Below are 14,944 nucleotides of genomic sequence, written 5' to 3'. Positions count from 1 at the left end.
CTGTATAAAGGAATGGAGTCTTTTCCCCCTAAACTTTAACTCCAGTATTACTCAGGATGCTTTGTACACTGCAGGAACTACTGTTCCTAATCCAGAGCCTTTTCCCTTGTTCAAGTGCTCTGGGACACATAGTGGCAGCTATTCCTGTCTAGTTAAGACATTGCCTTTAACCATTAAGAAGACATAATTCACAATTTTCATCACCTTTCTCCCAACTGTTTTTTTTTTTTAAATAAGTGAGACTATGTTCTTCTTCTTTTTTTTTTTTTTTCTTCAGAGACAAAGAGTCAGAGAGAGGGATAGATAGGGACAGACAGACAGGAACAGAGAGAGATGAGAAGCATCAATCATCACTTTTTCATTGTGACACCTTAGTTGTTCATTGATTGCTTTCTCAGATGTGCCTTGACCGTGGGCCTTCAGCAGACCGAGTAACTCCTTGCTCGTGCCAGCAACCTTGGGTCCAAGCTGGTGAGCTTTGCCCAAACCAGATGAGCCTGCGCTCAAGCTGGCAACCTCGGGGTCTCGAACCTGGGTCTTCCGCATCCCAGTCTGATGCTCTATCCACTGCGTCACCGCCTGGTCAGGCGAGACTATGTTCTTAATCTGCAAACTAATACCTAGCTATCTTTCTCTACAAATACAGAGTTTCAGTGGGGTTGGTAGTTAGAGCATGGGGTTTGAAGCCAGAGGTACCAAAGTTCAAATCCTATTTCTGTCAGTTTCTAGTAGAGTGATGTTAGGGAAGATACTTATATCTCTTAGCTTCAATTTTCTTATTTGTAAAATGGGAAATAAAACACTGACTTGCAGGAATATTGTAAGAATTAGAGCTTACAAGTAAAATTTCAAATGATTTAAAAATGATTATGTTAATGACCTAACCAGTGGTGGCACAGTGGACAGAGCATCAACCTGGGGGCCCCAAGTTTGAAACTCCAAGGTTGCTGGCTTGAGCACAGGCTCATCTGGTTTGAGTGTGGACTCAACAGCTAGAGTGCAGGGTCACTGGCTTGAGCGTGGGATCATCAACATGATCCCATGGTCACTGGCTTGAGCCCAAAGGTCACTGACTTGAAGCCCAAGGTTGCTGGCTTGAGCAAGGGGTTACTGGCTTGTCGGGAGCCCCCTGGTTAAGGCATGTACGAGAAGCAATCAATGAATAACTAAAGTGCCACAACTATGAGTTGATGTTTCTCATCTTCCTGTCTCTCTTATAAAAAAATAAAAAATAATGATAGCTGCCAGCATTTTTGGGTACAGTACTATTGTTTTGTTTTGTTTTTTTATTTTAAGTAAGAAGAAGGGAGAGAGTGAGACAGACTCCCACAAATGCCACAACTGGGATCCACTGGCAACCTCTGTTTGGGGCTGATACTTGCAACCAAGCTATTTTTAGTGCCTGAGGCTAAATGCTTAGACCAGGGGTCCCCAAACTTTTTACACAGGGGGCCAGTTCACTGTCCCTCAGACCGTTGGAGGGCCGGACTATAAAAAAAACTATGAACAAATCCCTATGCACACTGCACATATCTTAAAGTAAAAAAACAAAACGGGAACAAATACAATATTTAAAATAAAAAACAAGTAAATTTAAATCAAGAAACTGAGGCCCTGGCCGGTTGGCTCAGCGGTAGAGCGTCGGCCTAGCGTGCAGGGGACCCGGGTTCGATTCCCGGCCAGGGCACACAGGAGAGGCGCCCATTTGCTTCTCCACCCCTCCGCCGCGCTTTCCTCTCTGTCTCTCTCTTCCCCTCCCGCAGCTGAGGCTCCATTGGAGCAAAGACGGCCCGGGCGCTGGGGATGGCTCTGTGGCCTCTGCCTCAGGCGCTAGAGTGGCTCTGGTCACAACATGGCGATGCCCAGGATGGGCAGAGCATCACCCCCTGGTGGGCAGAGCGTCGCCCCTGGTGGGCGTGCCGGGTGGATCCCGGTCGGGCGCATGCGGGAGTCTGTCTGACTGTCTCTCCCTGTTTCCAGCTTCAAAAAAATGAAAAAGAAAAAAAAAAAAAAGAAACTGACCAGTATTTCAATGGGAACTATGGGCCTGCTTTTGGCTAATGAGATGGTCAATGTGCTCCTTTCATTGACCACCAATGAAAGAGGTGCCCCTTCCGGAAGTACAGCAGGGGCTGGATAAATGGCCTCAGGGTGCCGCATGTGGCCCGCGGGCCGTAGTTTGGGGACCCCTGGCTTAGACCAACCAAGCTATCCTCAGTGCCTGGGGCTGACACTCAAACCAATCAAGGCACTGGCTGCAGGAGGAAAATGGGAGAGAAGGGGGAGAGTGAAGTGGCAAGAAGCAGATGGTTGCTTCTCTTGTGTATCCTAATGGGGAATCAAACCCGGAAAATCCATACACCAGGTCAATGCTCTGTCCACTGAACCAACCAGCCAGGGCCTGTTGGGTACTATTAAATATAGCACTGGGCACTACTCTAGGCAGTTTACATGGATTAGTTCATATAATCCTCATGACAGACTTATAAAATAAATATTATAATTTTCCCCATTTTATATGGAGAATACTGAGGCACAGAAAGGATACATAACTTGCACACAGCCATACAGTGGTGCATCTAGCATTTGAGCCCAGGCAATCTGATGCTAGAGTTCATGTCCTTTACTACCTTATACAGCCTCAAAGACAAAGACTGGTCCTGTTTCTGTTTAGAATGAACTCTCTTATATAGAATAGAACCTATAAAAGGAAGTAACACAAGGCTAGAAGTCATTCGTGAAAAAGGCTTAAGCTAAGACCTCAGGGGCCCTGAAAGCTGTTCTCTGGAAAAAGGCTCTCAGCAGCTCTCTTGCCAAAACAAGATATTCAAAGTCTTGCGTAGAAACTTCCCATTACCTTGAGGGACTCGTATTCCAGTTCTGCACCTCTAATTTGTGGTCGTTCTTCTTCCTAGGGAAAATATAAATTAAAAACTTTATAAATAAATGGTTATATTTTAATTTTTACATTTTAAAACTTAGACTATTTCCTTGTTCTGCAGAAAGCAGTGAGGAAAGGTTAACCATCACTACTTGAACCAAATCCTACTTGTTAAAGTACTTCTGGGCGAGTTTCCACTAAGAAGAGACTGCAGCCCTGGGTGTGAGTCCCAGCCTCCCGCTAGGTTTGCCACAGCCCCGGGGCAGGGCAGCACTGTGTACCTTTGCCTTGCTGCGGAGCACCTGCTCCTCCTTGCGGTCCAGCTCATCTTGCATCACCTGCTTCTCCTGCTCCAGCTCTGTGACCCGCTTCTGGAGCTTGAGGAACAATGACATGTCCAGAGGTACCTTCTTCTCGCTTGGCTCCTAAACCCCAGAAGAAATAAGACAGTCAAGACAATGCAGAAGCTGTATAAGCCAATGAGAAAATGATGAACAGCTCTATAGAAAAACAGGCTACTTATACAAGAAATATAAAGAGCCAAAGAATATACAAGTAATTTGTCCAACCTAGCTAATAAATGGAGAAACACAAGTTAAACAACAGTCCAGTACTATTTTCCCCCTATCAGATTGACAAAAATTGAAAAGACTAATGATGCCATGTGTTAGTAACCATGTTTTACATATTGGTGAAAGTATAAGTAGGCGTTTTAAAAGGGCAAGTTAGCTGTATCGATTAAAATTTAAATGTGTGATACCCTTTAAGCTAGCTATCTATGTTTAAGAAAGAATCCTACAGAAATACTTAAACAAGTACACAAAAATATATATAGAAAAACATGTTCATTGCAGCATTTTTAAAAAGATTTTATTTATTTTATTTTTAAGAGGAAGGGGAGAGAGAGAGAGAGAGAGAGAGAGAGAGAGAGAGAGAGAGAGAGAGAGAGAGAAAGGGTGGGGAGGGAGGGGCGGGAAAGCATTAACTCATAGTTGCTTCCTGTAGGTACCTTGACCAGGCAAGCCCAGGGTCTCAAACTGGAGACCTTAGCATTTCAGGTTGACGCTTTATCTACTGTGACACCACAGGTCAGACACAGCATTTTTTATAATTGCAAAAATTTGGAAAGAACCTGAATATTAGTTAATAGGAGTGTTTCTTAAATAAATTATGATATACCCAAATTATGGCATATTTTATAGCTATTAAAAAGAATACAATAGATCTATATGAGTAAACAAATATGTCCTAGATAAAAGTATTAATTGAAATACACAAGTTGCAAAACAGTATTTATATTATGGTCTTTTATTTGTTAAAAACAAACAAAACAAACAAATATATGTGACTTTTAAACATACCTAGCACAGAGCATACAAGTAAAAGGCCATCAATGGTTACTTTGGAGAATGGGAGGTACTATGGGCAAGTTTTATTTTCTACTTTACACATTTCCACATATATTCTAATTCTTTTGTAATTAGGAAAAATTATTTTAGAAAGGTGAAATGCCACAATATCCTGAGATCAGATGGACTGAACACTGAAAAATGAAAACATATATATCCCTTAATAAACTGAGAAATAACCTAGTAGCATTTTAAAAGTACAGCAGTTGGTTCTAAAACAGAACCACAGTGAGAACTACAGTACTAGGATAAATAAAGATACACTGATTAACCTGACCTGTGGTGGCTCAGTGGATAAAGCATTGACCTGGAACACTGAAGTTGCCTGATGGAAACCCTGGGCCTGCCTGGTCAAGGCACATATAAGAGTTGGTGCTTCATGCTTCCCCACCCTCTCACTTTATCTCTCTCTCTCTCTCTTCTCTAAAATGAATAAGTAAAATCTTAAAAAAAAAAATTTTTAAAGACACACTAAGAGAAGCAAATGGAAAGAACTAACCACCATCATGAAAGTTCAAAGAGTAACATAATTGTTTTACCTTGTGTTTTACTTTGGGTTTGAACTTTTTAAATGAGGGTAGAAGAGAAAGAAATGTATCCTTAGATTTAATGGAGATGGATAAGGAGTCTCTTTTTGTTTGAGACACAGAGAACGGTAATAACATTTATTTAACTAAATGGTCGAAATATAATTATTATTTTTTAAGACTTTATTATCTATTGATTTTAGAGAGAGGAGAGAGAAAGAAAGGTAAAAGGAGAGGAGCAGGAAGCATTAACTCGTACTTGCTTCTCATATGTACCTAATCTGGACATGGGCAAGCGTTCAGTTTTGAATCGGCAACCTCAGCATTCTAGGCTTTATCCACTGGGCCACCACAGGGCAAGCATTAAATATAATTCTTAACTGATTAGCTAATCTTATACATCCAATGGTCAATTTTTTTTTTTCATTTTTCTGAAGCTGGAAACAGGGAGAGACAGTCAGACAGACTCCCGCATGCACCCGACCGGGATCCACCCGGTACGCCCACCAGGGGCGACGCTCTGCCCACCAGGGGGCGATGCTCTGCCCATCCTGGGTGTCGCCATGTTGCGACCAGAGCCACTCTAGCGCCTGAGGCAGAGGCCATAGAGCCATCCCCAGTGCCTGGGCCATCTTTGCTCCAATGGAGCCTCGGCTGCGGGAGGGGAAGAGAGAGACAGAGAGGAAAGCGCGGCGGAGGGGTGGAGAAGCAAATGGGCGCTTCTCCTGTGTGCCCTGGCCGGGAATCAAACCCGGGTCCTCTGCACGCTCTACCGCTGAGCCAACCGGCCAGGGCCCAATGGTCAATTTTTAAAACAATTTTTTTATTCCATTATAAAAGCAAAATAAGTTTTTTTTATAGAAAATTAAGGAAATAAGAAAAGTACAGAGAAATGCAGGCATAATCTCATACTCAGAGAAATCTCACAATTTTGGTTCAGTTTTTTTACAGATTTAAAGAACTGGAATAATATTTCCATTAAAAATTTGTATTGTCTTTTAAGCTTAGCATAATATTATACTGTAACTGTTTTCCAATTTACAATATATTTGAAACCATAATTTTATTTTTAATTTAGCGAGAGAGAGACACACACAGACAGGGACAGACAGAAATGGAGAGAAATGAGAAGCATCAACTCGTTATTGTGGCACTAGAGTTGTTCATTGATTACTTTCTCATACGTGCCTGGATGGGGCTAGGGGCGGTTTCCAGCTGAGCCAGTGATGTCTTGCTCAAGCAAGTGACCTTGAGCTCAAGCAAGCAACCTTGGGCTTCAAGCCAGTGACCATGGGATCATGTCTATGATCCCATGCTCAAGCAAGCAACCTTGAGGTTTCGAATCTGGGCCCTCAGAGTCCCAGATCGACACTACACCACTGCCTGATCAGGCTGAAACCATAATTTTTAATGGCTGTTCTGACATGGATACCATCATTTGCCTAGCTATTACCTTAGTGATAGGCAATAAGGTTGTTCCTAACTTTTTACTATTGAAATATACTAAAGTAAACATCCTAATACATAAATATATAAACTAACATTTTAAGTCTGATAAATTGGTTGGGCCAGTTTACACTTCCATCAGTAAACATCACCTTGTCTAGAATAGCAATGACTGTGATTTAAAAATAGACACCACATTTATGTTATGTATATTTTACCACAGTTACAAAAATAATAAAAAAATTTTCTCAAAAAACATGTGATATTTTGTTGTTATTTTAATTTAGATTTCTTTGTCTTTTGATACAGTTGATAATTTTTATACTCATTAGTTATCTTTGGTCATGTTTGATCCACTGGTTATAGGAAGCAACTAGTGAATGCACAACTAAGTGGAACAAATGAATGCTTCCCTCTCTCTCTCTTCCACTCTGTCTCTCTAAAATCAATTTAAAAATAATAATAAAGGATACCTAAGAAGAATAAACTAAACTAATAAGTGGAGCATTTATAGACTGTCAGGGACATCTACACAAACTAGGTAGACCTGGACTTTTTTTACTGTCTTTTGTAATGCTCAGCAGTAAGAAAAAATATAGGTATGTGATCTTCACCACAAAGTCTGTCCTGACTTAGCAGAACAGACATAACATCCTGTCTAAACATAAAATTTACTCTATATAAATAGAATTCATTCATATAAAAACTCATTTCTAGATATCCTATACTTATATTTTAGTTTATTTACAATGTAAATATTTCATCTTATGCATTTTAAATTTTTGTTTATCTGTTAATAATGTATGTGTCCTTGGAAATTTTAATTATTTCAGCTTTTTAACATGATAAAAGAAGCCTTCATCCTGTGAATTACCACTTCATTCATTGTACCTAAAATGTCATCATTTAGGAATCACTCCTCTCAGCCTTGAATGAACATTTTTATTTAAAAGAAATTCTCTTATTAAGCCTGACCTGTGGTGGCACAGTGGATAAAGCAGGCGTCCCCAAACTACAGCCCACCGGCCTCATGCGGCCCCCTGAGGCCATTTTTCCGGCCCCCGCCGCACTTCTGGAAGGGGCACCTCTTTCATTGGTGGTCAGTGAGAGGAGCACTGTATGTGGTGGCCCTCCAACGGTCTGAGGGACAGTGATCTGGCCCCCTGTGTAAAAAGTTTGGGGACCCCTGGAATGCTGAAGTTGCTGGTTCGAAACCCTGGGCTTGCCTGGTCAAAGCACATACAAGAAGCAACTACTTCCTGTATGTTTCCCACTTCTCCCTCACCCTTCTTTCTTTCTCTTTTCTCTCTAAAATCAATAAATAAAATCTTTTAAAAAATAAAAAAATAAAAGGACTTTTTAAAATCAAAATAGGATAGGTAGCACTTTAGGTATCAGTTAATACCACATAAATAATTAGTTGATTACTAGATAACAGCAAAATTCTACAGATAGGAACATTAAAACAGAAGATGGAAGAACACAAAAAAGAACACTTAACCAATTTAAAATTATTTAAGATATAATGAATATTAATTATTTAACTGCTCTGGATGCCCATTCTTCTCCCTAATGACATAGCTAATTAAAGAGATAGCATTTGTCCTCTTTATACCACATGGGCAGGAAGAAGGACTGGGCTATCTGGCGCAGAGAAGTTTCTGGGGTTTTATTTAGCTTTCCTTTCTTAGTAAGGACTTTGTCATATGGGGCTTTTCCAAGAGAGTGAAACTTTGACACTGACCTAAAAAAAATGACAACAGTCTCTCATCTGAGGAAAATAGGAAGGTAATAGAATTTAATTGGCACCAGAGGCCTGGGAGTCATTCTGGAATTATTGTTCATGCTAGCTGAGAAAGTTATGGTGAACCTTTGCCTGGGTTTGACAGGTGTGAGGAAGCTTGGGAGCAGAAGCAAAACTGGGATAATTAATCACTGGCTACCATGAAAGGTGCATGACAGAGCAGGGAGAAGCAACGATTCCAATTGAAGTTTCCATTTTTCTGACCCTGACCACACCCAGTCAGAATTATAGCGTGGTCACTGAAAGCCTCTTTATTAGAGCAAAACATTTATTTATTGAACACTTAACTATGTATCAAATACTGCTGCAAGTGGAAAAGAATGAATTCATTTAATCTTCAAAACATCACTCTAAAGTAAGATAACAGCATTACTACTTCACAGATGAGGAAATTAAGGCACAGAGAAATTGAGGCTAAGGTTGTGAACTCAGTTCCAGTAACTACTCAGTTAATGTCATCTGTCCCATAGTAACCGTAACACTCCCAAACAAAACAGGCCACATTTCAGATCATGCACTTAGTCACAAGGAACAAGCATGACGTCCAGTGAAAAGCCTTCCCTATCCTGAGAGAGAACTTCTGGTGCATGACCTACTGCTGGTGGTAAGAGCAGTGAAAGACAGTACACAATACTCCAAGATCCGTCTGTGATTTCTGGAGCACAATTCATACTTCATTATGCAAAAGATACAAGAAATGTACTGACTCCCATTCTAATCTATGTCCTAACTTGAGAAAAGATTTGGCAGAAAACAGGCGAGAATTAGAAACAAAAAGGTTACTCTTCCTCTCAAACCTGTAAGATTTGGAGAAAACTTCCAGTACTAGTTAAAATGAGGTTAAGCATAGAAGAGTTTTTGTGTTTAAAAACGTAACACTCCCGGGGAGTTGGGGAGAGCCAGAGAAGTCTGTCAGCTGCTGGCTGAGCAAGCAGGGTACGCACCGCTGCCAGGCTGGGCAGCGGTGTAGGCAGAGGGGGAGGTGATGTGTCTAAGTGGGAGACTGGTTGTTCCACAGCAACACCATGGCAGCTCAACAGAAGGACCTTGAAGTCTATGTGGGGTTTACAAATCTCCAAAATAAAGTACAGGGCATCCTCGGGTTACAGCAGTCTCAACATACGAGGTTTCAAGTTTACGCTGCTCTCTCCCATAAAAACTTAAAAAAATTGAGACATGAATGTTTCAGCTTATGCCATTTGCACTATACTTGTGCACTACATGGGCTATCTAGTTCCAGACTAGCCTGGAACAATTCTTTAAGAAGGTAGAGAGGCCTGTGACAGATCCTGTACCATCTCTATCAGCTGCTTCTCAAGATAAAATACCTGTTGTACAGGTAGAATCATCTCCAGCGTCTCCTGCATGTTCTTTAGGCAATCCTGATTCACCTGACCCAGTGTCTCCAGCACCTTCTTCAGGTTCTCCTGCCCCTCCAGCTTCCTCCTCCCAATAAGTCACCCTCTCTTACCTTGTAATGCCCTTTACAGTGTGCAAGCCAACCGCAGGAATAAAGATAAGGAAATATTTTTACACTTAGTTTTTTGTCCTTTTTTCTGTTAATACCAAACAGTGTACAGTACAGTATATTTATGTACTTTTCCTTTTTCTGTGGCTTAGTTGTGTTATGCTCTAAATCAGGCATCCCTAAACTAGGCCTGCGGGCCACATGCAGCCCCCTGAGGCCATTTTTCCGGCCCCCGCTGCACTTCCGGAAGGGGCACCTCTTTCATTGGTGGTCAGTGAGAGGAGCACTGTATGTGGCAGCCCTCCAACGGTTTGAGGGACAGTGAACTGGCCCCCTGTGTAAAAAGTTTGCGGACCCCTGCTCTAGATTATGATTTTACAAGAGTTACTAGGATAGGTAAGTGACTCAGGCTAGGGTGTGTTTCGACTTAACATCAAAATTCGGGTTATGGAACTGTGTTGTGACCCAAGGACCCCCTGCAGAAAACCAGTGAAGAGAGGGTTTGAAGTCACACTTATGGTTGTGGGTGAATCTGGATTGGGAAAGTCAACATTAATCAACACATTATTCTTCACAGATTCATATTCTGCAGATATTCAGATCCTTCCCATAGAATAAAAAAGACTGTACAGGTGAAACAATATTAAATTTTAATCAAAGAAGGTGGGGTTTTAGTTGCTGCTCACAATAGTTGGCACTCCAGGATTTGGAGATGCAGTGGATAATAGCAATTGCTGGCAGCCTGTTACCTACTACATTGATAGTAAATTTGAATAGTACCTAAATGCAGAATCTCAGGTGAACAGATATCAGATGCTTGATAACAGGTGCAGTGTTGTTTATACCTTATTGCCACTTCAGGACATGGACTTAAACCATTGCATATTAGAGTTATGAAGCATTTGCATGACAAAGTGAACATCATCCCACTTATTACCAAAGCAGACACACTCACACTGAAGGAGTGCCAACAATTTAAAAAACAGGTAATTACACACCTGAAACCTATACCAGGGGTCCCCAAACTTTTTACACAGGGGGCCAGTTCACTGTCCCTCAGACCATTGGAGGGCCAGACTATAAAAAAAAAACTATGAACAAATCCCTATGCACACTGCACATATCTTAAAGTAAAAAAAACAAAACGGGAACAAATACAATATTTAAAATAAAGAACAAGTAAATTTAAATCAACCAACTGACCAGTATTTCAATGGGAACTATGCTCCTCTCACTGACCACCAATGAAAGAGGTGCCCCTTCCGGAAGTGCGGCGGGGGCCGGAAAAATGGCCTCAGGGGGCCGCATGTGGCCCGCGGGCCGTAGTTTGGGGACCCCTGACCTATACAGTTGTACCTTGCCATAAGGCGGTTCACTTTTTGCGGTCTCACTGTATTGTGGATTTTTAAATTGTACATATCTAATTTTGTATTGTGGAATTTTTGCTATATTTGTGGATTTTGCAGTATATAAGTATCTTTATATATTTATTATTTTAATTATTTTGGGGTAAAATAAGCAAAATAAGTGTAGAAAAGGTTTATAAGAGTGTGGAGAGGGTTTATAAAGCCTTAAAATATATATAAATAATAAAATAAATATAAGATGACTACCTCACAGATTTTCACCTATCATAGGGGGTTCTGGAACCTAACCCCCGCGATAGACAAAGGACCACTGTATAATTTTATTAACCAATGTCACCCTAATAAATTCAATAGAATTTAAAAGAGATAATAAAAGAAATCTAAGAACATAAAATTAAAATATATGAATTTCCAGAGACAGGTAAAGAAGAAAAAAGCTAGTTAACAAGATAAAGGACCGTTACTTCTTGCTGTGGCAGGTAGTAATACAATCATTGAAGTTAATAGCAAAAGGTTCAGACGAAGGTGGTATCTGTGTGGTGTTGCTGAAGTTGAAAGTGGTAAAATGGTGACCATTGTGATTTCACAATAAGAAATATGTTGATCAGAACACATATGCAGGACTTGAAAGATGTCACTAATAATATACACTATGAGAACTGGCAGCTGTGACTTATAATGGAGTTGATAATAAGAATATGCTTGACCAGGCAGTGGCACAGTGGATAGAACATCAGACTGGGATGAAGAGGGCCCAGGTTTGAAACCCTGAGGTCTCTGCCTTGAGCATGGGCTCATTAGGCTTGAGCGCAGGCTCATCAGCTTAAGTGCGGGGTCGCTGGCTTCAGCAAGAGGTCACTTGCTCTGCTGGAGCCCCCCAGTCAAGGCACATATGAGAAAGCAATCAATGAATAACTAAGGTGCTGCAACAAAAAATTGATGCTTCTCATCTCTCTCCCTTCCTGTCCGTCTGTCTCTATCTGTCCCTATCTGTCCCTCTCTCACTTGCTAAAAAAATTTAAAAATAATAATAAAGGGCAGCTCACTAAGAGACTTCTGGCACAAATGGAAGAAAACGGATGAAGAAGTTGGAGATGGATATGGAGAAGGTGTTTGAGATAAAGGTCAAAGAAAAAGTTCAGGAACTGAAGGACTCTGAAGCTGAGCTCCAATGGTGCCATGAGCAAATGGAAATACATCTGCAAGCACAGCATAGAGGAAACGGGTCATCAGTTTGAAGATGAGAAAGCAAACTATATAGGAAGCCCAACAACGTATATCAGAACAAAGAACTCTTAAAGAACCTTGGAAAAGAAGAAGAAAGGGAAGATCTTTTAAACCCTCTACTGACCACCAGTTACATATTAGTTGCCAATATGCCAGCTAAAACATCAGTGTTTGTTGGACTCATTTGACCAATTTGAACCAGTTTTATCCTTAATGATGAATTTAATAGCATGAAAAAATTTTTACTATATTTTTGTTCTTAATGGAGATTAAGATGCTTTGAATTGTCTAGGGCAGGGGTAATCAACCTTTTTATACCTACCGCCCACTTTTGTATCTCTGTTAGTAGTAAAATTTTCTAACTGCCCACTGGTTTCACAGTAATGGTGATTTATAAAGTAGGGAAGTAACTTTACTTTATAAAATTTATAAAGCAGAGCTACAGCAAGTTAAAGCATATAATAATAATTACTTACCAAGTACTTTATGTCAGATTTTTGCTAAGTTTGGCAGAATAAATCTTTTTAAAACAACTTACTATAGTTAAATCTATCTTTTTATTTATACTTTGGTTGCTCCACTACCGCCCATCATGAAACTGAAAAGCCCACTAGTGGGCGGTAGGGACCAGGTTGACTACCACTGGTCTAGGTGTTGTGTTCTTAGAAACTAATAGTTCTAAGTACATTTCCTACATTTTCTTTTTATTATTAAACAGATGTCTTCAATTTAATGCAATAAAACATTTTACTGTTGTATAATCATGTTCTTATGGTTATGTTTAGAAGATATTCCAATATATTTAGAAGATATTCCAATATAAAACGACTATGAAAAGTATTAAAAGAAATAAATATATAACTAGAAACAAGAGGCCTCTCCTGAGTTTAATACAAATTAGTGTGTAGCAAACACAGCCTTTCTGCCATGGCTCTCCCCCTCCCATGCAGGAGTGGCTCTGTGGTATGACACTGAAACCGACAGTTTGCTAACACACTGCCCTCAGACTACTGGGAGGAGTACTCCCATTAAGACCAACAGAATGCAATCCTAAAACCTTCATATCCACTGGAGGCTCAGAAGTTATAATTTTGAAGTCTCCAAAGTCTAACTCTGTGGGAATGTCCAAAGCTGGCCACCAAGGATTTCTCCCAACACAGATACCTTTCCTCTCATCAAGAGATGGAGTTTATTCCCCACCTCTTGAATCTGGGCTGGACTTGTAATTTGCTTTGACCACAGAATGCGGCAGAATCGACACTGCACCAATTCTGGACCTGACATCTTTTGCTCTTGCCACATGGAGAGGCCCAAGGAAGAAAACATGGGCACCCCAGCTGAATGCAGGAAGGCATGCTAACCAATACCATGTGGGGCAGAAGAATCATCCAGTTAAAACCCAAAGAATTGTGAACAATAATGAATTGTTGTCATTTGAAACATTAAAGTTTGGGATGATTTGCTACATACATGGAACAACCTCTACCCTGCTATATTATTTACTGGCCATACTATTGTATCAAGGGTCCCCAGCCTCTCGTCAGCAGTAGATAGAAATGGGCCTGGGGAACTGCAATATAGAATCCCTGGGTGAGAGGTGGTGGAGTATGGAGCTCCAAACACACAGCTCCAGGTAGAATACTGGCTCTGCCATTTACAAGTTGTAATTTGGACAAGTAACAGCCTTCTTGTGTATATGATTCCAACTATATGACATCCTCACTATATAATATTTTTCTTTAAAATGAACAGAATGAGAAGGCAGGAATCTTGCATTCCTAAGGAAAACTAAGACAAAAAAGGAACTATCATTCCATTTTTTTCAGTTATTGTACCAGAAGCCGTCTATTTCTGACATGGCCATTTTCTCAGAATATGACATAAAAATAGAAGAGTTTTGCCTTAATGACCCATTATCAAAACCAGTATCGGCCCTGGCCGGTTGGCTCAGTGGTAAAGCGTCGGCCTGGCGTGCGGAAGTCCCGGGTTTGATTCCCAGCCAAGGCACACAGGAGAAGCGCCTATCTGCTTCTCCACCCCTCCCCCTCTCCTTCCTCTCTCTCTCTCTCTTCCCCTCCCGCAGCCAAGGCTCCATTGGAGCAAAAATGGCCCGGGAACTGGGGATGGCTCCATGGGCTCTGCCTCAGGCGCTAGAGTGGCTCTGGTCGCAACAGAGAGATGCCCCGGATGGGCAGAGCATCGCCCCCTGGTGGGCATGCCAGGTGGATCCCTGTCGGGCGCATGCGGGAGTCTGTCTGACTGCCTCCCTGTTTCCAGCTTCAGAAAAATACAAAAAAACCCCACAAAAAACCAATATCATATCTAAAAAGAAGATCTGAGAATTGGTTTGGGAACAATCTAACTTAAAGTCACTGTACTTGTGGAGTTATAGTAATATATCAGTTTGGTTTTATACCACATAAAACAAAACACTAAGGCAAATTTATAAGCTATTTTTCTTTTTTTTGGTATTTTTTCTGAAGCTGGAAATGGGGGGAGACAGTCAGACAGACTCCCACATGCACCCGACCGGGATCCACCCGGCACGCCCACCAGGGGTGAGGCTCTGCCCACCAGGGGTGATGCTCTGCCCCTCCGGGGCGTCGCTCTGCTGTGACCAGAGCCAGTCTAGCGCCTGGGACAGGAGCCAAGGAGCCATCCCCAGCGCCCGGGCCATCCTTGCTCCAATGGAGCCCCGGCTGCGGAAGGGGAAGAGAGAGACAGAGAGGAAGGAGAGGGGGAGGGGTGGAGAAGCAGACGGGCACCTCTCCTGTGTGCCCTGGCCGGAAATCGAACCCGGGACTTCTGCACGCCA

The 14,944-nt window shown here is 41.4% G+C and overlaps 1 protein-coding gene and 1 pseudogene across 4 annotated transcripts in view; one reads left to right on the top strand and one right to left on the bottom strand.

Annotated features, from left to right (window-relative positions):
• Positions 1-14,944, bottom strand: part of MYO5A (myosin VA) — a 251,227-nt gene that overhangs the window by 49,176 nt on the left and 187,107 nt on the right. For all 4 annotated transcript variants that reach the window (XM_066276320.1, XM_066276321.1, XM_066276322.1 and 1 more), the window contains exons 26-27: positions 3,163-3,306; positions 2,858-2,911 (exon numbers count right to left, since the gene is read on the bottom strand). In XM_066276320.1, coding sequence (XP_066132417.1) covers positions 2,858-2,911; positions 3,163-3,306 — 198 coding nt within the window. The remainder of the gene's footprint in view (positions 1-2,857; positions 2,912-3,162; positions 3,307-14,944) is intronic.
• LOC136335208 (septin-7-like) lies at positions 9,093-12,240 on the top strand (annotated as a pseudogene).

The sequence above is a fragment of the Saccopteryx bilineata genome, chromosome 4 (assembly GCF_036850765.1).
Source record: "Saccopteryx bilineata isolate mSacBil1 chromosome 4, mSacBil1_pri_phased_curated, whole genome shotgun sequence".
NCBI classification, from domain to species: domain Eukaryota; kingdom Metazoa; phylum Chordata; class Mammalia; order Chiroptera; family Emballonuridae; genus Saccopteryx; species Saccopteryx bilineata.
This window is presented reverse-complemented; position numbering and strand designations above follow the sequence as displayed.